Below are 27,518 nucleotides of genomic sequence, written 5' to 3'. Positions count from 1 at the left end.
TGCTGTTGTACCCTTGAGCAAGGCACTTAAACCTACATTGCTTCAGTATACATCCAGCTATATAATGCAATGTAAATGCTATGTAAAAAGTTGTGTAAATCGCTCTGGATTTGAGCGTCTGCTAAATGCCTGTTATGTAATATGTATTTGTCAGACTTAATCGTTTCAGATCTTTAGACAAATGTAATAGTAGACTAAGGAGCATGAATAAACACAAACCACATTTTAAAATGATTATTATTCATTTATTTACATTTTTTAGTTCAAACATTTAAAGTAATGACTACATTCTTCATGTTATAAATTACTGTGCCTTTTTTATATTGTCCTCACATTTTTAAACTTTTATAAAGGTGTTTTTCTGTAAACCATAAAATAATTTCTTAAAGAAATGGAAAAAGTACAACAAACGTGAAAAACAGAAAGAGCAGAGTCCAGGGCATTGTGCGTAGAGCTGCCTATAGGGTAGGCAAGGTTTAGGTCCCTCCATGGGGAAAACCTGCAAAAACATGAGCACCATGGCAGACCTGGGGAGGCAGTAGGGTCATCAGTTTTCTTCCAGCTTTGCCTTTCTTCAACCAAGTGCTGCCACTGCCAGACATGACACCTCCTATATGATATGTGCACAAATTTTATAGTGGGTTTCATGCTTTTTATAGACTGTCGTGTTACTTTTGGGTTGCGTAGTCACGGTTCCGTAATTTTTTTTGGAGATTCTTTGCAACTCTCCTGATACAAAACTGGAAGTCTTCCCATGGTTGGCCCTGTTTGTTTATGTTGCTGGCCAGCCACTAGGGGGGCAACATAGTAATGGTTCTGACCTACACATATTGTTTTTGTCTTTGAGAAGATGAGAAGAAGGTTAGACACTACAAAGATTGTCAACACACAGAGTAAATTTACTGGAGCCCCAACCAGTTCTGAAGTTATGCTCTAGGGCAAAATGTCTGTGACTTGGCTTTGGCTCTGAACAGTCAATAATTTTGTGAATTCAAACTAGAGGCTATGTTTCTATAAAGAGCGGCATCCGTATGCAAGGGATGAACAACAATGATAATGATCTGCTGTAGATTTGGTTACTGCGTTGACAAAAACAAGATTTGCAACTTCCTCATCCCCTGCATAAACACATTCAAGTTGCACAACTAGGGTGAACCACTTATTTTCTTTTTATCTTTACTTTCCATTACTACATGAATCATGCAGTACACCCTATACAAATGTTCCAAACTGTATAAATATGATTGTAATTTCACTGCATTTATCCTGTTCACTTTAATTAATTTCTGTTTAAAACTGTCAAGGTAAGAGCCATCAATTATATCCATAATCACCTCCAGGAGTTTTCTAATTAATCAACAAGGGGGGAGTCTGGCAGTTAATCTTTGTTTAGCATTTCACAGGAGAAAGAAAATATATTTTGCAATCTGAAATTATGAAGAAAAAAAACAAAACAAGTCCTTCACTACGCTTTTTTAAAATCATCCCCAGTACCATGTGTTAAGGTTATTGATAACCTTGTATTCGTTGCGGTGTGTCCTAATATAATTACAGGCAAGACATGTGCCTATGATAAATGCTCCTGTCTTGTCTACTTTGAAGTGTCTACGCCATTCAAAGTATCGATGGTACATGTCATCGTTCTTGTCTAGGAACAGTATGTGCTCAGCCAGCTCTTTGGGGGAGGGAAAATCATCTACATGTATAAAGGCATCACCTGGGACAAAGTTCTCATAGTTCTGTCTTGATGGCCCAAGGACAATTGGCACAGTGCCCACAGAAAGTGGGTTGTACAGTTTTTCAGTGATGTAGTCTTTATGGATTGAGTTCTCAAATGACAGATAGAATTTACAGCTGGCAATTGTGGGATCAAAGTCTTGGTTGCTGACTGGTTTCCCAAAGGCCCGTCCATAGACATGTATATCAATGAGTTGCTTCAACGCATTATAGTACGCCACTCTTTTGTAACTTGGGTTCCAATTGCTCACAATCCAGCACACTAACTTGTCTTTGCTTGGTATTTTAAAATTATTCTCCTGAGTTTGAACAATGGTCGCATAACGCACTGGAATATCAGCATCCTGCCTGTAATTCAAAGTCAAATTGAACAGGCTATTAAGACCGGGAATCTTTCCCGAATTTGTGGGTGATTCAATATTCATCCACACCCATTTTTGGAATATTGGGCGCTGTGGTGGTGGCAGGTTTGATAAATCTGAGCGAATGTCTCTGTGATGGAAAATAACCCCATGCGACTTGCTTAGCATATTTCTGTCTGATGTTAGGTGACAGCCATCAATGTTAAGCAGGGCACTACAGGAGGTCAGGGCAAAGGCACTGCCAAATGGCCACATCCAGATTAGTATAACAGTCTGGTTTTGCTCTTTTTTTGAACCAAAGTTTTTCACCATTGGTGCAGGTGCTTTTAATTTCACTTGACTTGACAGCCAGGTAGTGGGCATCTTGAAATAAGCAAAACATAAAATCCCAAAACAACCCAGTATAAGGATTGCAGTTACACAAGGACGTACTATTCCATGGAAAGATGTGGATGGCATTTTGTACCCTGCAAAGAAAAGAAGAAAATATAAATTTAATATTTTTGCAAATATAGATTAATACTACATTGTGTAATGCATATCAGTGAGCATGGCTGATTTCCGGTGTTGTTCTTGGGATATCTAGAATTTAGGTAAGGTAAACTGTTAGGGTGCAGGCATCTAATATTGGAATTTGTAAAATTATCATAATTTTTTTTTTAATTATCAGGAGAAATATTGTAACATTAAAGGAGTTGGTGTTGAGTTTTGAGTTATATTTTACATTGACCTTCATCAACTGGTGTACAAAAACATCTATATATTTGAATAAATAAAATCACAGATGTGTTGTGCTCAAGTACAGTAAAGAGAGATGTAGGGCACTGTGGAATGCTTGGTAATAATTATGTGACTCCAACAGCTCCAACTGGCAACAAAACCAAGTATTTCTATTACTGTGATGCTGTGTAATATTTACTAATCACGAACACATTTAAATAAAAAGGCTAAAGTTGATTCAGCCTTACCACGTGTGGCTGAGAGGAGGCCCTTACTGACATTTCCTCAAGATTAATTGTAGCCGAGCATAGCATATGTTTGAATTATCTTTGCTTGGTGATAATAATAACAACAACAACAACAACAATAATAATAATAATAATAATAATAATAATAATAATACATTTTATTTAAAAAGCACATGTTCAGACTCCCAAGGTTACTTTACAGGGAAGTCGAAATAAAACACAGTATAGAGGATAAAGAAAAGAACAAAGATGTTAGGTTATACAGAAAATCATTAAAGGAAAACACAAAAAAAGAATAAAAATGATTTTTGTTTAAAAGAGAGGAGAGTAAATGTATGCATGTGTGCTTATGCGTTTAAATGTCTTACATGCATGTTTGTCTGAGTTTTGAGCTGTTTTATGAATGGAGCCAGTGAGTTTTAGATGCAAGCTGACTTGTAGAAGCCCTACACAGTAAAATTGTCAGGGTTCTGTGTCCTCCCCCCTTGTTGTTCTCTGTTGGGCCGCCAGATGGCGGCACCTCTGCTTTGTGTTCAGTTAATTGTTTTATTGTTTCCAATCATCTCATTATTAGTTGCGTTTTGTCTCGTGTTCCCTTCCCTCTCTGTGGCTTGATTGTTCATCGTGCCCCTCTGTGTCTCGTCTGCGTTCTTCTACTTAAGTCTCCCTCTTCCCTCACTCAGGCGCTGGATTCTTGCGGTTCTGTTCCTGCCTGTATGCCTGTTTGTGGCTTTGTACCTGTTTGTGGTTTTTGCCTACCTGTTGCGTGCTTGTTTGTAGCCTGCCTGTTCCCTTGCCTTACGCCTGCCTGTTGCCTGTCCCCTGTTCCTTGCCAGCCTGGTTCTCTGTTTTTTGGAGTTTTTGTATTTTTGTTTTTCCCGTCTTTTTGGATTCTCGTTGTGTTTGTTAAACCGCCCTGCGAGGCTTTTGGTTCCCTTTGTTCCCCGTTGAGTTTATTAAAGTCTTTTGTTTTCCCCATTTTGGAGTTTGTATTTTTGCACTCTGCGCTTGGGTCCCTTCCTGCGCCCCGGCCTGACAAAAATGTCCAGTGTTAATTCAAATCTTAACAAATAATCTTTGATCCCACATTCCAGAGTGGGACCAATTGTTATCTGTAAAGAGTGGAATGGAGTTAAACTAGAGGAGCAGACCACGTCAAGTATGTGACCTTTGTTGTGAGTGGGCAAGTTAACATTGATTTTTTGATATCAAGACAGTCGAGCAGAGACATAAAATCAGCAGTAACATGAGTTGTCAGATGAGTTGAAGTGCATATTTAAATCACCCAACACTAGAACGTTAGGGAGATTATAGCATAGGCGCAGGTCATTAGGGAAGAGAGCTCAGAGAAGAATGCAGTTGGAGGGTGATATATTATTACGACAGTTGTGGTTTAGCACCAGACAATTGCAAGCAAGACATTCAAATGACGAGACAGTTAGTACTGTTGCAGCATTTGGTTTGACATCAGAGCAATTGATAGTAACAACACCGCCGCCATTAATGCAGGGTTTATCATTAAACCAGGGGAGTCGCCTGATTCAAATAAAAAAAAATTCAGATGAAATAAGGTTGTTGCCATGTTTCAGTCAAACAAACTGTTACATGCTGTGACACACCCCTGGGATGGACAGAAGAGCTGGACACATGGAGATGGGGGATTGTAGGTTTTCACCGGTCTTTTATTTTGAGAGAGAGAGAGAGCAACATTTTTCTCCAGTTCAAACATAAACAAATGAAAAAAGTTTCTCCTTTCACCCTCATGGCATCCAGGTTAAAATGATACATGAAAAACGAAAAAAAACAAAGGCAAACTAAACCAAACCAAAATGACTGTCTTCCTGATCTTTTCTCTCGGTATGATGTGAGTTTCTAGTCTCAGACACCTACATACAAGCACACTTTTACGTACATCCTGGACTGATTCATAATGCGATCGATTTGTGCGTGCTTATTTAACCAGTAGGTCTGGTTTTCAGATGGCCTGAATCCTTCTGGTTAACCAAGCCCTCCACCATCAGAATGCAGCCAAGGTACATTCTGCTTGACTGATACTTCCCCTTCTGCAGGGGAGGAAATCCACGGAAACAAAACAACTGGAGGGCCAGATTCAACCAGGTAATCCTGGAATTGGTTTCCTTCATTCTGTGAAGCCATTGGATGGGTACATGATCTGAATAAAGAACATTGTGTATGTTCTCCATGCCTACCATAGACTTTGTCGGCTTCTGTGTGTCTGCGGATAACCTTTCTTCCCTCCAGTCAAATGTGGATGCCATCCTGTGGGTGCCTGTCCCCACCACAATCTCACAGGTGACATGCTTCCTTGGGATGGCAGCATACTACATGCAATTTCTACTAGAGCACTCCTCCATCGCTGCACTGTTGAGGCAGCAACTTAAACAGGACGCCCCCTGATCCTGGACCCCTGTCTGCCAGGCAGCCTTTGAGGAACTGAAGCGCCTTCTCACCATACCTCCTAGCCTGGCCCACTTCCACCTGAACTGCCCTATAATCGCAACATGCGATGCATTTGCTGTGGCCATTGGCACCAGCCTGACTTGTTCCATGATGGTGTGGAAAGGCCCACAGCATTCGCCACTTGTTCTCTCAGCCCTACAGATATGTGCCCGTTGGTAAGCTCTCGCATGCATGTGGCCGTGCAGGTGGTGCTAAATGTACCTGTCTGGATGTTGTGCTGAGGACAGACCACTGAGCTCTGACAGCCCTGATGTCCATGTCGGGCAGGGTACACAGCCCTCTTCATCTCCAAAGGTGGGCAGATTCCTTACACCAGAATGGGCTCAAGCTGCAGTTTACACCAGTACATGGTAAAGGGGTGGCAGACTTTCACATCACACTTCCCTATAGGCCCCAGCCACTTCTCCGTAGGATGAAGACCCTCAATGAACACGAGGCCACCTCAGCTGTTAAGCCCACCTTCACGATACTCTGAGACTACATCAGGCACAGGTGGCATCTGAACTGGGAATGTGAAACATGAACTCACATGCTGGGGCAATATCTACAATAACTGTGGGTCCCCCAGGGGACACAGGTATCACTGTGCAGATCATCAATTTCAAACAACGATGCCGTGACCTTGTATGGTGGCCTGGCATAGACTATGACTTGGAGGAGCTTGTTTACATTTTTTTTTTAAAGGTACATCTTGGTACCGTTTTCATGCGAAGCGTTCTAACACCCAGATAGAAATGCCGCAAGTCTAGTCCGACCGTGTGCAGGTGTGTATCAGTAATCGCATTCACAGACAAAAGCCATGCTTTGAATCTTGGCACCTTTTCCCACATGGGAATACACAGCACTATGCATGTGTAAGTGCTAACTGCACTGATTGAAAATTTGGCTAAACCTATAAAAAGTTTCTTCTAATAAACCGTAAGTCGGATTGGTCCGAAATTGCCCATGAACGTGTATGGCGCATGTCTCCCTATAGGGTGTTAACAGCTAAGAGATACATTCCAAGATGGCGGAGAAACTGGTATTTAAAAAAAAAACAAAATTTGGCCACAAATTTCAAATGCTTATAACTTTTAACAGCAATAATCTAGGGACTTGGAACGGACTGGGCATGAAGAAGGCACTACCATGTTGTACCTGTCATGTTATGTGGTTTGTCTGTGGCAGCACTTCAGTTTTTAGTTCTGTCCTTTTACCCTGTTTAATTGTATTATTGTTTTCAATTATTCTATTATTGTTTTTGGGTTGTCTCGTTTTCCCTTCCCTCTCTGTGGCCTGATTGTTCATTGTGCCCTCCTGTGTCTCGTCAGTGTCGTGTCTATTTAAGTTCCCTTTTCCCTGACTTAGGTGCTGGATCCTTGTTTGGCTGTGTGTGCTTCTGGTTATGTTTCTGCCCTGCGTGTTTCCTCCTGAGAATAGCTCCCCGTGTGTTTCTGCCCATGTTCCATTTTTACAGGCTTTTGGATTCTTGGAGTTTCTTTGTTTCCAGTGTTTTGAAGTTTTTCTTTGTTTTTTGAGAGTTGCCCTGCGAGGCCTTTTGTTCCCTGTTTTTGTTCCTGTTTTCTAAGTAAAGTCCTTGTTTCCTATTACCGTTTGGAGTTTTGTGTTTTCCCCTCATTCTTCGTTTGGGTCCTAACCCCCCAGCGTCTGACAGTACCATGTCTATGCAATTGCAGATATCTCAAAAAACAAGGAAATTACAGGCATTTGAAATTTTGGCGGGACGCTAATGCTATTATAACGCTTTAAAACTCATCTTCTCATGAACACTTTATCTGATTCCGTCACCATCGCACATGTATACTCTTGGGTATTCTCTCCATCAAGGGTGATAAGGATAAGTTGTTTCGTTAAAAATTGTGTGATTTGTGGCATGACAAAGTTGGCACTCTATGCTAATGCACATTCATATTTCAAAGTAATGTTTCTCATGAACTGGAAGTTGGATCGTCTCACGCATGGGTACGCATGGGTATGTAGGATGTCTTACGCACGGGTATGTAGATTGTCTAATATCATCTCTAGTAAATGTGTGACAGAACATTTTCTGGGTTAAAAGATGACTGCAATACAGGGTAGATGGCGCTGTCATATAATCAAGTCTGTAACCGTCAAACTGTTGAGTGGCGAGTGGCAATTTTAAACCTTGGGCTGCTTGGCCATCTCCTATATCCTGAAGTCTATGCCTCTTGGACTCTTTTCTCCTTCACCTAGTATTTACCCTGCTTCGACATGTTCGTAGGGCCCCGCATTGCTGCTTGCAGCTATATTTATTTATTAATGTTTATTTATGAGTGCCCACTGTGCCCAAAAGGACAGTATCATTTATGTGAGATCATCAACAATAATGACAAATCTCTTTTTAAATAATGCATATTTAAAGAATAGTTTTCAAATAACAGATGTGTAATAACCCAAAACCAGGCAACGAATAGCCAAAGTTTTCTGTAAGCATATCTTTAATTGTCAGCAACGAATTCTCAAATATTTCTCGTCATTAAATACTTAATTGGCTTGTAATATTCCCACCATAGGCGGTTTTACCATAGGACATAGGTAGGCAATCGCTTGGGGCCTCGTCCACCAAAAGGGCCTCGTGAAGTTGTGTTTCCTTTTTAAATTTTTTAATTTATAAACATTTTTCCCCCACCCCCCTAGGAGGGGCACCCGCTCTTCACACCATTCCCGAGCACACGTATTGTTTTATTATTCTTCAATACACTTTTATGTAAGTTATGTCTTAAAATAATTATTGTCCTGTGATTATTAGTTCAATGTGTATGGTTGTTTGTATTAGGTTTCCTTTTTCTGTGTTCTTAATTTTCTTGAAATTTAGTAAATGTCTATGTTTAAATGTATTTTGTTCCTTTTTGACATTTTAAAGGAATAATGTTTTAAAAATGTAGAATGTAAAAAACCAAATAAAGATACATTATAAACATTTTTCCTTTCTTGTCACTTTGAGAAGAGAAAGAGGAGGAAGGAAGACACCCAGTTTGCCTAAACTGACGAAATTCTTTAATAAAACAGCCAGAGACTCCACGACGGAGGAGCAACAAGTAGATTATCGACCACCCTAAACGCTAGTGTATTTACTTCGTATTTATTAGAGAGAACTGGACATTGTTACCTATTTAAATGTAAGTCCTGTAAACATACACATAATAAATTGTCTAAATGTAAAAAACAAAACAAAAAAACAACGTCATACATACACATTTAGTTATATTAATACAGCCTTATTTATTATAACTTTAAGACAAGCAACACGCTCGGAATGATCTCATCGCGACCCATTAAATCCAATGGCGCAGACGTTGCCCTCATAATTTCAAACAGCTTTCCTAACGGCTATTTTGCGTCCTGCGACTTGAGTTACAACAGTGAATATGTACTGATTCCTAGACATGCTGATAGCGACCACCCTTTCTCATATTAACCTGAAATACGCAAGACAGGACACATACAGTATGCTAGCAAATTTAAGTTCCATTCATTTATATGGGGTGGTCGATACACGTCCCCTGAGCGACCAAAAGCTAGAGCTGGAGTTATTTGCCGGCACATAAAAAATCGCGAAAGGACTTAAAAAAAATAACCACTGGAGGATAACGAGGACATTTTTCTTCCATAACTAGGTGCAAGTTGTTACCGATATTTCGCCTATTTTTTCATATATAGTTGCAAATCAGTTTACGTTTTCCTGTCTGTCGAACGAAGTTGGTTGATAATAGGTGCTCTCACTCTAGCTGACGTTACAACAGGTGTAACATTAGTTGAAGAAGCTGAGCTAGCTAACGTTATCAGCCTTACTGCTGCCTCAGCCTGTTGTGCACCCACCGCACCTACTACAACTTCTAGCGTTACTGGCTCTGCTGGTTGCGGTGAATCAGCTACAGTGTGGGAAGAAAGTGCCAGAGGCGACACCGACAGACGGCAGCAGCCCACCAGAAACCAGACACCCGCTCGGACCGGGACTTTTACCCCTAGAGAATAGTGGATGTTCAAATGCTTTATCAAAAAGCATGTACTATACTTTTGTCTTGAAAGAATTAAAGATTATATACTTATAATATATACTTATTATATACTTATTATTATATTACTTATAATATTTTTCTTGCCATATTGTCTTCTTCTAACTGACTGAAGGTCATTTGAAGTTCTTCAGTTAGAATTCTCATTTGGGTCTGTCCTTTAGTTCTGTGGCTTTGTTAACTGAAAAGAGCTGCCTCCAAATAGTTTTTGTTCACTGGCTATGATTGCGTTAAGCAAAATGGAGAAGGGCCTCACATCGGTCTTTGCTTTAAAAAAAAAAAATATATAAATAAACTTTATTTCAATTATACAAGTCATTACAAACAATTACATAAACAAGAAAACCTAAATACATTAGGTAAGGCATCTTCTATATTAAAAGTCCAGAGTTTCCCAAAGATTTGCATTGCCATGCTTGATGTTAATTGTTCTTCGACATTTCTGTTCTGTTAAAATGTTCTTGCATACAGATTCACTTGACACGTAGATATGATCAATTGTCATTTTACTTCGCGTTTTCCATATGTGCTGATTCACTAGACATATTATTAACCAGTATAAATCTTTAAGTTTATCATCAATGTTATATATTATTCCATAAAATACAGTTTCTGGTGTAATTGAAATATTAACACCAATAGATTTAATTTGTTCCCATATTTTTTCAGATCGACTGCATTCAATCAACAGATGCTCCAAAGTTTCATCTGCATCACAATCAGGCATTGGCCAGGATTTAATTGTAACAAAGCAACTCCATTTTACAACAGCTCTCACTGGCAATCTCCTCACTGATATTAGTCAGGCTATATCTCTCATAATTTCAGAAATGTTTTTGCTCCATATTCATGCGACCATTCTTTCACATTCTAAATTATTTAGATATTTGTACTTTATAACTCCACCATACAGTTCATTAATTATAAAATAATATATGACCTTATTCTCTGAATGGCACCAGTCAATATTGCCTGGGGCCTCCAAATCACTAAAACTGCCCCTGATTCCCACCCATTAATAGTAATTGTGGCTATGGGAGTAAGATATATATTTGGCATTTATTTTAATTATTCAGTTACAGTTTACCGTTTTATATGGTTCGAAAACGTACCTGTGTTGGTTGCGGCTCTGCAGACTGTATATCAGCAGCATCAGTGGTTTTGTAAAGAAGAAAGGGCATTTCCTGTTTTATATGACTTATGACCAAGCCCACACGGAATCTGCACTGGCAGATTCACGTCATTCGAGCATTGTGAAATGGTACAAATCATTTACAAATTAATTAAAAAATTTACTCGCACAGTAAAAACAATACTGTAGAATTTACAGGTCACTAGCATGTTCCTGTATTTATTACAGCATGAATAGTTTAATTCAATTTACAGTTAATCACTGTAGAAGTAAAATACATCAAGATATTGTGAACATTCAAAATGACAGTAATGTACAGCACTATAACAAGCTGCTGTAAAAAAATAAAAATAAAAAATCAATAAATAAATACAGCATTCCATCGATTTCCCAAGAAACCAAGAAATCTCTATTTAGCAAGGCATCATGTGCACTTTCGCTGGTCCCTGCCACCTCTGCTTTGCTGGTGTGAGAGGGTAAATATGTTGTGCAGTGATATGCCTGCCTATGAGAAATGATTACCTGAAATGTGTGTGTGTGTGTGTGTGTGTGTGTGTGCGTGTGTCCACATCAGAGGTCGGCAAGTACATTTATCTTCAGTCCATTTTTTTTAGCAGATGTTGGGCAGGCCATACCATAATTCCAATAACTTTGTTCAATGTAAATTTACCACAGATATAAACAGATCTGATGAGAATGCCTATACTTAATTACTAAAAATAATGTTAGAATGTCTAACCTTGATTACAGAGCGTTACCGAATATGATACCCTATCTCCCATAGCCTACGTCACAAATGTGCATGCATTGCCTACCTAACAGAGGTCTAACCTACGCTATGTTGCAGCTGAAAGATCTCAAAATTAGCCAGCTAACCAGCCAGAAATATTTTATTGCTGCTAACAGCAGGAAATAGCACTTTCAAGAAGTCAGAAACAAATAGTTGACAATGAATATCCCTCTTTCAGTGAAGAATGGACAGGAAAGTATTTGTTTGTGCTACCAAATTAATCGAAGCTAGACCTGTGTGCCTTCTATGCTGTCATTTTTTGCAAAGAATTCAAGAATTCATCACTTTGAAACAAAGCATGGTAAGTTCAGCTTTTCATTTCCACCACTGTCCAAGGCTCAACAAAAACTGAAGTATTATCATCTGGATATGCTGAGAGATGCCAAATTCATGTTCATGTCATAAGATAACAAAAGAAAACAAAAAGTGCATTATTAAAAGTTGGGTGGGTTCTCTAATGCCATAATAAGCCCCCTAACCAACAAAGAATGCATGGTAACAGTCTTGGAAGAACTGGCTACATATAAAGACAAGGAAGGCATCATTAAGTGACTTGAAAGATAATCTGCCTACAGTTTTTTTATGGTTTGAAAACTTCCTCTATTGGTTGTGGCTCTGTGAACTGCCCATAAACATCAGTGGTTTTTCCAAGAACAAAGGGCACACCCCATCATGTATAACTTGTGTAATTCACCTTAATAGAGTTTTCATACTGATTAGATATAATGGGTTGGGATCTGGTGACATGGTGACGTTGTACAAGTCACATGCACTGCCATAATCGTAGCTGAATGTTTACTTTGTTCAAAGGTACAAAGGCAGTACACCAGCTTGTTGTACTGTTTTGTGGCTTCATTTATAAAATCGCTGTTGAATTCATCCCAGAATCAGCCACTGGAATAAACACTTTATGCATTCGTTTTGGCCCACAAACATCCCTTTGGCCACACAATTCAGTTTTTTTGGAACACATTTTAATTCTACAATGGCAGCCACAACAACTTTCTTGTTTAGGGCCACCTAAACCCTTGGGGCAGCTCTGAGTCATCCAAAATGTGAGCAGATAATCATTTACCTAAAAAGATTCGTAAATTGTCCTTAGTAATGAGTAAATGTTTTTCTACACATGATCCTTATATGAATCACAACGCTTGTGCACTTGACCGCGTTTATCAACTCCAGCCAGTGAATGCCCTTAAATATCGTTATATGAATTTCAAACAGCCATCTTTCTTTTCCCCCCATTTCTGTCACCTCTACACTTGGTTAAGCAGGACAGTTTCACCAGTTCAAAGTCTAAGCAAGCTCATTTGGAAATACATCACACATGAGCCACATGCCACACACCATAATTTAACCCTTGAAGTTAGTTTTTATAGATAAAAGTCTGCTTTGCTTTTGGAATGGCTGCCCTCTGTAGCCAAGGGGAGTAACTTCATACAGACATTAAAAGAGAATACGGAATGGCTAGTGAAATGGGGACAGGACATAATGGCGCACAAGACTAAATGAGACATTTATGCACCCCAGTTGATGAAGGTGTCATTTAACTGACTAAATTCTCAGTAAAAATGGTCCTCGTTAATATTATTTATTTTGATACTTGAAGATCGAATCAAATCTTTTTTGTCCCACAAATGGAGTTTCAACTGAAGCCAGGCCCCGCACCACAGCACATATCATTACATATTACAACAATGTTCCAACACAATAATCTAAAAACCATAAAAGACTAAACAATAAATACATTAAAGTGCAACATTAGCTAGAACCAAATACTGTACAGACCACAAGGGAAAATGGGCAATAGCAAAGGCAAGATCGCATAAAATGAAAAATGAACAGCCCTGTTCATCTCCAAAGGTGGGAAGATTCCTTACAGCAGAATGGGCTCAAGCTGCAGTTTACACCAGTACATGGTAAAGGGGTGGCAGACTTTCACATCACACTTCCCTATAGGCCCCAGCCACTTCTCCGTAGGATGATGACCCTCAATGAACATGAGGCCACGTCAGCTGTTAAGCCCACCTTCACGATACTCAGAGACTACATCAGGCACAGGTGGAATCTGAACTGGAACCTTTCTCCCATGTGAAACATGAACTCACATGCTGGGGCAATATCTACAATAACCGTGGGTCCCCCAGGGGACACAGGTATCACTGCGCAGATCATCAAGTTCAAACAACGATGCCGTGACCTTGTATGGTGGTCTGGCATAGATTATGACTTGGAGGAGCTTGTTAGGTCATGATGCCAAGCCTCACCAGTGGGAAAACTGTGTGGCCTGCTCATCCTCAACTCCAGCCCTTGAACTGGCTAACAGCTCCATGGGACAACCTACAGCTTGATGCCTGAGGCGAGATGCATAATATCCCACACCACCTCAGATGTCTCATTGTGGCCTATGACTTTAAGTGGCCAGAAGTTGCCCCCACGGGTAGCGTCATCTCTGGGACAGTGATCAGTTTCCTGGACCAGCTCTATGCTCACTGGGTTCTGACCTAAGCCATCATGTCAGACAATGGTCCCCAGATTGTGTCCTCTGAATTCACCTCCTACCTCGCATTCAGACCTTTCCTTATCACCGTGAGGCCAACGGCCAGGGCGCGGTTAAATCAGTCTCCCAAAAATGGACTTTGTGCCCACATGGCTGAAGGATTCTCATTGGTGACCACAGACTCAGACTATCTCCCCTTTACCATGTCACCAGCCACTTCTCAGTGATTCAGTGATTTATAAATTTGCTGCTGTCTGCGCTTCTGTAATTATCTTGCATTTTTGGCTATGTTGAGCCACCGTTGCATTACCCCGTAGGGTATTGTTGTTCTATGCAAAATGAAGAACAGGTTAAACATGCAAATGGTAACTGCCATCATTCCTTAGCAACCGAGAAGCTAAGAAGGAAGTTTACCTAAAATAGATTTATAAATGACAATCTACAATTCTTTAAAGGAGATTACCCTACACTTTGATAAAGAAAGCAGTGATGGGCACTTGACCTAGCATTTGTAAAAAAATAAAAAAATAAAAAATAGAACACTATGGTACACTGAATCTAAAACATGTAAAACAAGATGTTTCTTAAGTCATGTCATGTCATTAATGATATCACAGTAAAACATTTGTCACAGGAATGTAGCAAGGACATACACTGCTAGTAATAAGGTATTCAAGTACTTAGGTGGAGGTATACTTCAATGGTGATGAACCCAAGCTTTGGGTAAGAAATAGGCTGTAGGCTATATACACTGAATACCTTGCAAACAGGTTTGAAACTTGACTATATTGTGCAAGCGGAGAATGGAATTCATTTCTAGTGTGTCTCTTCATTTTTTGGAAAAGAATAAAGTGTACTGGTTTTTCATAGCATTTTAGTGATGTACATTATACCTTGTTAACCCCACACCCACTGAAAAACAAGCAAGCAAGCAAGCCAATCTCAGCACAGGCTTTTCTATGTTTTTTTAATACATTTTTCTATGAAAAAAACTATTAAAACGAAACATCAGGAAATAATCCACAGATTTCAGTTTCCCAGCACCTTTAAGGAACCAATTCTCAGAACAGTAGTTCTTTGGATCATGTGATCATGGGATTATTTCGTTTTTTGGTGTATTTAAACAAATAGCGAGTCTAGTTAATTTAATCCTTTGACCGCAGATATTATACTAGTGTGAAAAGTGTGAAAGCAGATACCCAGATACCCAGTACTCAGTTGTGCCAGCCAAAGTCAGCGATAATATGTTTTTATTATGCCTGGGCTTACAGAGGAAAATGAAATATATTTTTTCTTGAATACATTAAATACATAAATTGGAAACATTGGATGTATTTGTGCAACTTATATCCATGTGATACTGCAAAAATATTTTAAGCCTCAACTGCCATTTTCATTTATACTTTATACTGTGTATTTTATTTAGGTTCTACCTCTGTCACATAAAGGGCTTACCTGAAATTTGATCTTTCTCCTGCCCTATTTCTCTCTCTCCCACACACATGCACGCACACATAAACACACATATTGTTTGTCACCTCAATGTATTATAAAGTTCCCATCATTATTTTATGAATTTATTTAACCTAATTTCTGTATGAATGAAAATAGAGCATTAAGCACAATTGCTAAGTTTCTAAATTACACTGCATTCAAATTGCTGTTGAAAAATTGCTTTTCAAAAAGCTACAGTACTTGAAATCCAGTTAAAAAGATCTTTTAACCTGAACACATTTAAATAGTGAAATGAAAGATAGAAATTGATTTGGTTGCACTGCTGTTCACCCAGGACACGAGAGTATTTGCTAAATAACTAAATTTAAAGTTTTTACTGTGTACTTCCAAACAAAATAATCCGCAACATGAATTTCAAATGTGAAATGTTGTATACTGTGTGTATGTATGCATATGTATCATAGTATTAGTTCACCAGATAGTATACATGTATAATAATTTATACTGCCTCATTTAAAACTATTCAACTAGGAAGACTGCAAGTAATCAAATTTTGTTCACCAGTTTAACCAACCGGACAGTGAGAGAGAATGGCATTATCATATACACGAGACCATCAATAATGCTGGGAAGACTTCCATTTTCGTACCAGAAGAGTTGCAAAAAAAAAAAGTTGCTTCAAAAAAAAAGAAAAAAAGAAAAGAAACAGTGACAGATATATTTCATAAATACATGGTTTTCAAGTTTCAAATGTGAGACAACCCAAAGCCAAGATTTTTAGACAGCTAACAGCCTTTGATTTTTATAAGTATATCCTTACTTGTCAGCATCTGTTTCTCCAATGTTTCTCTTCATTGAATAGCTATTAATATCTCCATCAATAATTGTGGTTGTGGGAGTAAGATACATATTTGGTAATCAGATTAGGTATTTGGTTAGTATTTCATAAATTGAAAGCTTACCTGTGTTGGTTGTAGCTTTGTATACTGTATATCAACATCAGCGATTTTCCATAGAAGAATGAGTGAGTCTCATGTTGCAGGTTATGACCTGAGTCTTTTTTTCCTGCATTGTGTTTTTTCAAGTCGCCTAAGCTGCCTACAGGAGAACTCACATGCAAAAAACAACAACAATAACAAAAAAAACAAAAAAACATTAAAAATAATCAGAAATTTGAAAAGCTTTTATTTGTACAAATTGGTGGTGAATGATACTGCATTTCAAGTTCACATGCAACCTAACTGCATAAATCACTTATTTCCTTGTTCCCTTTACTTTCCAATAATGCATGAATCAAGCAGGTTAAAAACCAACACCTTATTTCCTAAATATATAAATATGTCCTATTTACTTGAACAAAGTCCTGTATAAACTCTTATTGCAAAAACTAAGCATTCTCATATTTGAATGCAAGCTTTGTGAGCACGCCCCCTTTGTAAATAATACACACCTGCTGGAGCATGGTTACACACCCTCACTACAAAATAAATGCTCTCAGTATCCTCTTCTCTGTGTATTTTGACAGTAGTTCCACCATTGACACCATACTACATGAATGTCTAAGCAAAAATCTGCATATATAATCAGCAAAGACACTCTGGGTAACTTCACTTAAACTGACTTACCCGGAGAAAAGCACTGGAGCACACGGATCTTCTTTTACATATTTAATGTGCAAACACGACCAACGTTTCGATGCTACTGCGTCTTCATCAGAGTCTGACTCTTGAAGACGCAGTAGCGTCGAAACGTTGGTCGTGTTTGCGCATTAAATATGTAAAAGAAGATCTGTATGCTCCAGTGCCTTTCACCTGGTAAGTCCTTTTAAGTGAAGTTACCCAGAGTGTCTTTGCTGATCTGTATGTCTATTACTGAGAGCACCGGGATTCTGAAGAAGATGGCTGAAGTGCGAGTGTGTCTCTACAATTGATCTGTATATATCATGTCATGTCAGCACTAGCCTAAATGTATTATGATTTTGGTTTATGAACTGTAGCATTTATGCTCACGACGGACTTCCTAAAAATCACCTGGTTCCATAGGGCTATGGACCATTATCAATATGCATTAACCTGTGCAATTGGCAGCAAAATATGGTATTCTGAGGCCAAGCAGAAACAAGACAAGCAAAGGAATGAATTAGCAAAAGACTTAGAGACCGTGCACTTAGAGACAATTTCTCAGCAAAGAGCTACAAAAAACATGAACTGCTGACGACCTCAAATCAATATTTTAACTTGAAAAGGAAGATTGAAATTGTAATGCAGTGGGTTTAAATGAAAGAAATGACAAAATGTAATTAACACATAACAAACAATGAGACAAGGTTGATTATAAACTGAACAATTACAACACCAAAGCCATAATTACATTTATTGTTTGGTTTATACAGTAAATTAAATCGTATCTGCAACTCACGTTCAAGTTGAAGTGACAGTTGTGGTGACAAGGTGGTAGGAGTGGAGAAAGATGCCACTATTTGTGTTGTTGTGTTTTGTTGAACCAAAAAAAATATTTTATTTGTTTTTGTATTCTGATAAACTGGAAGTGGGCATGTCGTAAATCGAAAGTGGGTGAAGTTTAAGTTTAAGTTCTATAAAATTCCAAAAATCCCTGCTATTTACCATTATCACTGCCACTGCTATTGTTGAGGTATTAAAGCCATATTATAATAAAGTTGTAGTTTTAAAATAACATTAATAATAATAATACAGTTTAACATCAGGTAATTTACTTTTTAAAGCTATTTAACAAACAATGACCTATATGTTATATGGCCATACCAGGTTTTTATAATTCTGAGGTAAACAAACAGTCAAGTTTCAAACATAGGCAACATATTTTTATAAATCAAAACATATATGTTACTCATCCTTACTCTGAACTGCATAGTATGAATGGCATGAACCCTACCACCACCCCTACCTGATAATAATAATAATTCAAAAAATAAATTCTCATTTTCATTATGAACTATTGTATGCTATGAACTAATGAAATGAAAACTACAGAATGTAAAGCTAACATGTTTTGTTGTTTTTTGTTTGTTAATACTTTTTCTCCCTGCTTTGTTGAAGCCCCACTTTACCTGTATGCTTGATTTGCATAAGCCTGGATTAAAAAAACAAAAGATCAAAAAGCTTCCCCGGGTGTAATACATCTTCAGCTATTACGCTTTTGCTCAAACTTACCCAAGTTGTATTTTGTGAAGACAAGCTCCTGCACATGAGCTGGGTGCAGTCTAGAGTGACGGGGAGACATGACATCCCCTGATATACTGAAAGGTTGTTTGGAATACACATTCATTGGGGGGCAGGTCAGACATTTTAGAGTCACGTGAGCCAGTGCTGGGTGTGTCATTAGCCAAAAACCTGTGTCTGTAATGTTTTAACTCTAAAAAGGCAACTTTAAAAAAAATTACTACTGTCACACCGATATCAAGGTAGACTAAATACCAATGACATGCAATGCAGTGTGTAGAACACAAAACTCATAAATGACATGCTCGCTTCTTACTCACTGTACACACTGTCTTCGTCCTGAGTCGATGGATCATTAGTCTGGTCATGTTCATCCAGTGATGTAGGACTAGAAGACATTTGTATTTCTGGCATAAGGTCAACTTTTCAGAGGGAAAATTTAAGGATTTGGATTTTATTGTAGAAAAGAAAAACAAGTTTATGTGACTTTCATTTTCAAAACTCAGATGTTTAATAATTTAGTAGAAAGAGCAGGGAAAGGTGATACAGAGATGAAATGCCTAGACGTGGCCTGATGTGCATGCCTTGGTGCTGGGCTGCACACCTGCATCTTGGAGTCAATGCCTGGCATCCCCCTCTGGTTTTGTCTCAGAGGTCTGGAGACTTGTTTTTAGCTTATATGAAACTCAGAGGTCTTCTGACTTGTTACCTGGGTTGATACTCGGTCTTGTGACTTAGAACCTGCTGTCAGAAACTCAGAAGACTTAGATTTGTTGGACATTTATGAATGCTAAGGAGACAAAGACCTTTTTTGTTCCATATTTACGAAGTCACCGCGCCAGATGCACTGGTAAAACGAGAAATGCGGCATTTGTGTGTTTTGATTAATGCGTATGTATTTTAGAACATTCATGTATTACACCGCAAAAAAGTGGGAGGACAGAAACGGAAAATTATGCATATGATTGTTTGTTAACGCCTGGGGAAAGCGGGTGTTAACTTCTTTCTGGCACATGATCTGCATTGCCGTTCTTAAGAGACATTGTCAGTATGTTAGATTTGAGAAGAGTTGCCATAAATGTACAATTTTCAGATTTTGCTAATTTATTCAGAAAATATTTAGTCTTGCACTATGAAATTTTACTTCAAATAGCTTTGACATGTCAGTTGTCATTAGGCATTTAAATTACATTCATAACTTAGAGTTGGATACAATTGAAACCATGGTACATGCAGTCCAGTGCTACATTCATACCTCCTAGACAGTATGATTGAACCAGAGGTGCAGAATAATCGCAACAGTAAATGAAAACATCCTATAATGTGCATATGCAGGTTTTTATACAAATACTAATGTTAATCAATGAAACAGATTTTCAATGGCAATATGAGACCAGCTGCATCCTCAGATTATGAAGCATGAGGCTTTATTCATGAAAAACGACTTGCCGTGAAGTGAATTGTGCTAACTTCCAAATAACACAGCAAGCAAATTAGCTGAACACTTAACATTAAACACAGCACGTTGATGAGTAAAATAAATTGTTTAAAAAAAGAAATATTAAACACCATTTAAAATGCCTAATGTCTCCCCAAAAAGACACTACATGTAGATTTTAACACCATTTAGTATCAAACCCTAATTTTCTCTTTGAATGGCATTCTGTAAACATATAACAATAACGCATGTTGTTATAGCAACTCAGGCAGCAAAACTGCAACAGCTGTTACATTTATACAGACGGGAACATTGTGTTTTGTGGTCACCTAGCATTTCACTAGTATACACTGTTAAAGCCACACTAACTTTTTAAGGAAAGATAACTTTTAATATGTGATTTGATTTATTGCAAATAAAAATATGGCTTATACCCGAATTTCTTTTCCCCGGACAGTTTTTTTTACTTAACTTACTCAATGGGAGGTCGTAGAAGACCGAATGAAGTATATATGTTCAAACCTGAAATTGCTACAATAGCTGCATGGTACATGAAGTTATTGACTGTGTTACATTTATGAAGTGTTAAATTTATGGCAACCCTCCCCTATGTTTGGGAAAGGATATAATCTTATAAAATCTTTTTTGATCACATGACTCCTTCATCTATAGGAACAGTTGCCTGTTAGAGAAGTGGAGAGGCAGATGGTTGTCTTTTGGGTATGGAATGAAACATCTTGAAATATCTAAACTGTGTTCTGAAGTTATTACTAATGAGACATGTTCACTTTTAAAGGTGACAGCGCCTATCCATTGCATCCATAGATCTTGACATCTGTCAAAAACCTGGCTTCACCAGAGATGTAGCAGTGCAAAATGGCTTTCATGCCATGCATAAAATGCATCATAAATAACAGCAGTGCATTTAAATGAATTCACTGCAGCTATGCTCATTTACATAACCAGTCTTAGTAAATACTCCGCTAAACTTAAAATATGCGGTGACAGAATTTTGCAGCACTGGTGGCAATTTGCAGCATGCTTAGTAAATAAGGCCCTTAGAATCTAGTTGCTGGAAACCCAGAGGTCTCTCGATACTTACTGCTAACATATATACAAATATACTGGCTCTAGTGGGTTCTCACTGTATGAGTCGTCTTCTAAGAATTTTTGAAGAAGCATTAGAGTTGGAAAAGAAAGATGGAGATGACATGGAAAAACATGATGGTTTATTATAATAATAAACATAATCACCAGTCACAGTAAGTCAGTGAGAGGAAATATGTACACATTTAATACCTATAGCTGACCACATGATAGCATGCTGGACAAGAGTGGGGGCACATTATATGAGTTGCATGCTCCCGATAGTTTTTTCCTGATTGGGACCAAATCGTAAAAAAAAAAAAAAAAAACGTTAGGTCTTAACATCGCAACTCGCGAGGTATGAGTAACTGCCTGGTTTACGGACTCCGTTCACGGATTATTTTTTGACATGTAAAATAACTTTGGGACGTCATGCGAGCCAATTCTGTGTTTCCATTCCCCTTGACAAATCAGGAGGTACCCCGTGTGTGACATTTTGCTTTACCAGCTGTAACGTCATCTGATCTGGTCCTCACCCTATGGTATGTCCGTGGCCTGACATTGCCAGTGGGTGGCTTGTAGGAAAGGTTATCACACTCCCAATAAACAGGATCGTGAAACAGTTCCATACTATAATCAGCATCCACTGGACAGCTTTGATGTCTCATATTGATCTTCCAACTGTTGTTTACAACCTCCCATGTCCAGTTGTATTGCCTTTCCAGTGCAGTTATGTCCTGTGATATGTATGACTCCATCAGTACAAAAAATAGTAGAATTATTAATGTCCAGACTGAGGAGACAAAGATCCAGTGTGGTGGTTTAGAATAGTCAAAATTACACCTTACGAATAAGATTACACTGTCCAGGTAAGAGCCATCAATTTTATCCACAATCACCTCCAGGTGTAATCTAATGACCAATGGGAAGAGGTTTTGGTAGAAGTACTAAGCATAGTAAACAAAATGAATCTTCCAGTTACAACAGTGGAGTGCGCAGCAAAATTACATGCAGAACAATGGTGATTCGCAAACAGCCGGAATACACTGTACAAGTCAAATGAAAGCACGTTTAAGATCGTACATTAATATTCGAGCCAATGGAATGAAATTATGCTAAATTGTGAGTCTGACAGTTAATCTGTGCTCAGCATAAAGGAAATATATTTTACCATCTGAGATTATGAAGATACAAGATGAGGAAAAGAGGTCCCTCACTCCGTACTCACGGGGTATGTGGTACCTGAAAATGGCAGTTTTCATAATCAAATTTCACATATTATCCCCAGTACCATGTTTCAAGGTTATCAATAGCCTTGTATTCTTTGTATGTCTTCAAATAATTGCAGGTAAGACATATGGCTTCCATAAACATGGAAGGCCGATTTGCTTCAAAGTGTCTACGCCAGTAGAAGTATCGATGGTACATGTCATCGTTCTTGTCTAGGAACAGTATGTGCTCAGCCAGCTCTTTGGGGGAGAAAAAATCATCTACATGTATCAAGGCATCCCCTGGGACAAAGTTCTCATAGTTCTGTCTTGATGGCCCAAGAACAATTGGCACAGTGCCCACAGAAAGTGGGTTGTACAGTTTTTCAGTGATGTAGTCTTTATGGATTGAGTTCTCAAATGACAGATAGAATTTACAGCTGGCAATTGTGGGATGAAAGTCTGACTGGTGACTGGTTTCCCAAAGGCCCGTCCATAGACATGTATATTAATGTGTTCCTTTAACAAATTATAGTATGCCACTCTTCTGGAACTTGGGTTCCAGTTGCTCACAATCCAGCACACTAACTTGTCTTTGCTTGGTATTTTGAAGTTATTCCCCTCAGCTTGTACAATTGTCCCATAATACACTGGAATATCAGCATCGTGTCTGTAATTTGAAGTCAAATTGAACAGGCTTCTGAGACCAGTAATCTTTCTTGAATTTGTGGGTGATTCAAAGTTCATCCACACCCATTTTTGGAATATTGGGCGCTGTGATAGTGGCAGGTTTGATAAATCTGAGCGAATGTCTCTGTGATGGAAAATAACCCCATGCGACTTGTTGAACATATTTCGGTCTGCTGTTAGGTGACAGCCATCAATGTCAAACAGGGCACTACAGGAGGTCAGACCAAAAGCTTGGCCAAATGGCCACATCCAGATTAGTATAATAATCTGGTTTTGTTCCTTTTTGGATTCAAGGTTTTTCACCATTGGTGCAGGTGCTTTTAATTTCACTTGACTTGACAGCCAGGTAGTGGGTCCCATCCAATAAGTAAAAAATAAAATCCCAAAACAACCCAGTATAAGCATTGCAATTACAAAAGTACGTACTATACCTTGGAAAGATGTGGATGACATCTTGTACCCTGTGAAGAAAAGAAGAAAATATAAATTAAATATTTTTGCAAATATAAATTTATATTACATTGCTCATTTCCGGTGTTGTTCTGATAATATCTAAAAGCTCAAAGAAGAATACAGCTGGAGGGTGATATATTATGATTACGACAGTTGTGGTTCAGTAAAGTTTGCTAGCAAGACATTCAAATGACCAGACAGTTGGTACGGTTGCGGCATTTGTTTTGACATCAGAGCAACACTGGTGCCATTAATGCAGGGTTTATCAGTTAATCAAGGCAATTGCCTGAGCTGAATAGAGGGAGATGGGGGAATACATGTTTTGACCGGTTTTTTATTTTGAGAGAGAGATAAAAACATTGAAAAAAATGAAAAAAGCTTCTTTCACCCTCAAGGGATTTCTGGTAAAAATGATCAATTAAAACAGCAAACCAACAAAGGCAAAATAAACCAAACCAAAATGACAGGTTTTCAGTCAAGTCTTTTTGAGCTTTTAATCTCTCTCTCGGTATGATGTGCATGCCTATTTAACCAGTAGGTTTGGTTTTCAGATGGACCTGAATCCTGAATCCTTAATCCTTGGTTAACATTGTGTATGTTCTCCATGCCTACCACAGACTTTGTAGGCTTCTGTGTGTCTGCGGATAACCTTTCTTCCCTCCAGTCAAATGTGGATGCCATCCTGTGGGTGCCTGTCCCCACCACAATCTCACAGGTGACATGCTTCCTTGGGATGACAGCATACTACATGCAATTTCTACTAGAGCACTCCTCCATCGCTGCACTGTTGAGGCATAAACTTAAACAGGACGCCCCCTGGTCCTGGACCCCTGTCTATCAGGCAGCCTTTGAGGAACTGAAGCACCTCCTCATCATACCTCCTAGCCTGGCCCACTTCCACCTGAACTACCCTATAATCGCAACATGCGACGCATCTGCTGTGGCCATTGGCACCAGCCTGACTTGTTCCATTATGGTGTGGAAAGGCCCACAGCATTCGCCACTTGTTCTCTCAGCCCTACAGATATGTGCCCATTGGTAAGCACGAGGCTCTCACATGCATGTGCCCGTGCCTGTATGGATGTTGTGCTGAGGACAGACCACTGAGCTCTGACAGCCCTGATGTCCATGTCGGGCAGGGTACACAGCCCTCTTCATCTCCAAAGGTGGGCAGATTCCTTACATCAGAATGGGCTCAAGCTGCAGTTTACACCAGTACATGGTAAAGGGGTGGCAGACTTTCACATCACACTTCCCTATAGGCCCCAGCCACTTCTCTGTAGGATGAAGACCCTCAATGAACACGAGGCCACCTCAGCTGTTGAGCCCACCTTCACGATACTCTGAGACTACATCAGGCACAGGTGGCATCTGAACTGGAACCTTTCCCCCATGTGAAACATGAACTCACATGCTGGGGCAATATCTACAATAACCATGGGTCCCCCAGGGGACACAGGTATCACTGCGCAGATCATCAAGTTCAAACAACGATGCCGTGACCTTGTATGGTGGCCTGGCATAGACTATGACTTAGAGGAACTTGTTAGGTCATGATGCCAAGCCTCACCATCATGTCAGACAATGGTCCCCAGATTGTGTCCTCTGAATTCACCTCCTACCTCGCATTCAGACCTTTCCTTATCACCGTGAGGCCAACGGCCAGGGCGCGGTTAAATCAGTCTCCCAAAAATGGACTTTGTGCCCACATGGCTGAAGGATTCTCATTGGTGACCACAGACTCAGACTCCCCTTTACCATGTCACCAGCCACTTCTCAGTGATTCAGTGATTTATAAATTTGCTGCTGTCTGCGCTTCTGTAATTATCTTGCATTTTTGGCTATGTTGAGCCACCTTCGCATTACTCGGTATGAAGGACCCAAAATGCAGAAGTAAAGTAAATACCCAAAATGAAGAAATAAACATGGTTAAACATACAAATGGTAACTACCATTATTCCTTAGCAACTGAGAAGCTAGGAAGGAAGTTTACCTAAAATAGATTTATAATTGACAATCTACAGTTCTTTAGAGAGGATTGCCCTACACTCCGATAAAGAAATCAGTGATGGGCACTTGCTAATGCTAATATAACGCTTTAAAACTCATCTTCTCATGAACGCTTACCTGAAATCCAAGCGCCTGCGTGACCTTGACAGGTGGACTCAAGTGTTTTAAGTCCATGCCTACAGTAAACACCTGCCTCATGAGAGAGGGAGAGAGAGGGGGAGAGGGAGGGAGAGAGAGAGAGAGAGAGAGAGAGAGAGGAAAAAGAGAAAGAAGCCAACTTCACAGCGATACACTGATCTGCCTATGAAAACCCAGCTGGTTTATAAATCACCACCATGATTAGTCCAGGGAGCACCAGGTGTGGCTACAGTTGCCATGTCGCCACCCAGCACTCAGGTGTTGTGTTTTCCTCTCCTTAACACTCTGCATGCACGCACACTACTGCCTCTCTGCTCTCTGTGCAAGCACGCTTTAGCCACGGCAGAGTGGGGTTTTTTCCCCAATGTTTTTTCTAGAACTCCATTGCTTTCAAACTGGTTGTGATTGTTACATCAGCATTAGAATGTGATTGTTACATCAGCATTAGAATGTGATTGTTACATCAGCATTAGAATGTTTAGTTAGGAACATTTGCAACACATACAGTATTTGTGATCTCATGCCATAAAAGGTTGAACACTCCTTGCTAGCCTTTTCAGCATAGTCAGATGCTAATAATGTAACAGTTTCATAAGAACATGAAAATTCTGTTTAAATTTTTTATTTAAAAGGTACATCTTGGTACCGTTTTCATGCAAAGTGTTCTAACACCCAGATAAAAATGCCGCAAGTCTAGTCGTACGGTGTGCAGGTGCGTATCAGTAATCGCATTCACAGACAAAAGCCATGCTTTGAATCTTGGCACCTTTTCCCACATGGGAATAAACAGCACTATGCATGTATAAAGTGCTAACTGACACCATGATTCACGTTCTGTCAGTTTAAGAATAAAATACAATGGGCAGCTTCTTGTGTGCAAAGCTTCTACGGTTACAAACCCCCGCTGGTCCCTCCGTCACTCTACGCAGTGGGGATGCTAATGCTAATGGAACAGTAATTTTACACCAACACGAGGGCCTTTGCATTAAGCAGCTTCAATGGCCACAGCGTTGGTAACCAGATGGGAGGCACAAACGGGGCTCAGCTGCGCTTAAAGGGGACTCGTGTACGTCTTACGTGTCGGAGGCTTGAGGGACTAAGGTGTCTGGGCTCACAGGTGACATTCTTCCATCACTTAATCCCCAAAGGTGGGCAGATTGCTTACAGCAGAATTAGTTCAAGCTGCAGTTTACGACAGTACATGGTAAACTGGCTTTCCTATCACACTGCCCTACAGGCCCCAGCCACTTCTCCGTAGGATGAAAAACAGGGACTGCACATGGTCTGCTCACGGCTGAAAGACACTGTGTCCCTCAATGAACAAGAGCCCACCTCAGCCGCTAAGCCCACCTTTACGATTCTCTGAGACTACATCAGGCACAGGTGGCATCTCCGTGTCCCATTTTAACTGGAACCTTTCTCCCATGTGAAACATGAACTCACATGCTGGGGCAATATCTACAATAACCGTGGGTCCCCCAGGGGACACTGGTATCACTGCGCAGATCATCAAGGTCAAAGAATGATGCTGTGACCTTGTATAGTGGCCTGGCATAGACTACGACTTGGAGGAGCTTGTCAGGTCATGATGCCAAGCCTCACTAGTGGGAAAACTGTGTGGCCTGCTCATCCTCAACTCCAGCCCTTGGACTGGCTAACAGCTCAATGGGACAACCTACAGCTTGATGCCTGTGGTGAGATACATAATATCCCACATCACCTCAGATTTCTCGCTGTGGTCTATAACCTCCACTTTAAGTGGCCAGAAGTTGGCTAGCGTCACCTCTGGGACAGTGATCATTTTCCTGGACCAGCTCTATGCTCACTAGGCTT

At 39.5% G+C, this 27,518-nt stretch overlaps 2 protein-coding genes and 1 pseudogene across 5 annotated transcripts in view; all 3 read right to left on the bottom strand.

The window, feature by feature from the left end:
- LOC135257339 (4-galactosyl-N-acetylglucosaminide 3-alpha-L-fucosyltransferase 9-like) overlaps window positions 1–16,512 on the bottom strand; it is a 29,222-nt gene extending 12,710 nt beyond the window's left edge. The window contains exon 1 of the mRNA XM_064339971.1: window positions 16,425–16,512. The gene's annotated coding sequence lies outside the window, so the exon portion shown is untranslated. The remainder of the gene's footprint in view (window positions 1–16,424) is intronic.
- On the bottom strand, window positions 263–16,497 carry LOC135257337 (4-galactosyl-N-acetylglucosaminide 3-alpha-L-fucosyltransferase 9-like). Of its 4 annotated transcripts, XR_010330636.1 has the most exons (3): window positions 16,425–16,497; window positions 1,335–2,566; window positions 263–1,118 (listed from the first exon to the last, which is right to left on the bottom strand). XR_010330636.1 is itself a non-coding variant. In XM_064339968.1 (2 exons), the coding sequence occupies exon 2, from the start codon at window positions 2,556–2,558 to the stop codon at window positions 1,482–1,484; it is 1,077 nt and encodes a 358-aa protein (XP_064196038.1). In that variant the 5' UTR covers window positions 2,559–2,566; window positions 16,425–16,497; the 3' UTR covers window positions 263–1,481. The 4 variants fall into 4 exon arrangements, 3 of the variants coding, with proteins under 3 accessions (XP_064196038.1, XP_064196039.1, XP_064196040.1); XM_064339968.1 differs by having other exon boundaries at window positions 263–2,566; XM_064339969.1 differs by lacking the exon at window positions 16,425–16,497 and adding an exon at window positions 10,698–10,842 and having other exon boundaries at window positions 263–2,566.
- Window positions 16,513–22,056: 5,544 nt separating the features above from the next.
- LOC135257336 (4-galactosyl-N-acetylglucosaminide 3-alpha-L-fucosyltransferase 9-like) lies at window positions 22,057–23,544 on the bottom strand (annotated as a pseudogene).
- Between the last annotated feature and the right edge of the window lie 3,974 nt (window positions 23,545–27,518).

Source organism: Anguilla rostrata, chromosome 6, assembly GCF_018555375.3.
Source record: "Anguilla rostrata isolate EN2019 chromosome 6, ASM1855537v3, whole genome shotgun sequence".
In the NCBI taxonomy this organism is placed as follows: Eukaryota; Metazoa; Chordata; class Actinopteri; order Anguilliformes; family Anguillidae; genus Anguilla; species Anguilla rostrata.
This window is presented reverse-complemented; position numbering and strand designations above follow the sequence as displayed.

Excerpts from the sequence above, each read along its gene's own strand:
- LOC135257337 (XM_064339968.1), bottom strand. The coding sequence starts at position 2,558 with ATGCCATCCACATCTTTCCATGGAATAGTACGTCCTTGTGTAACTGCA.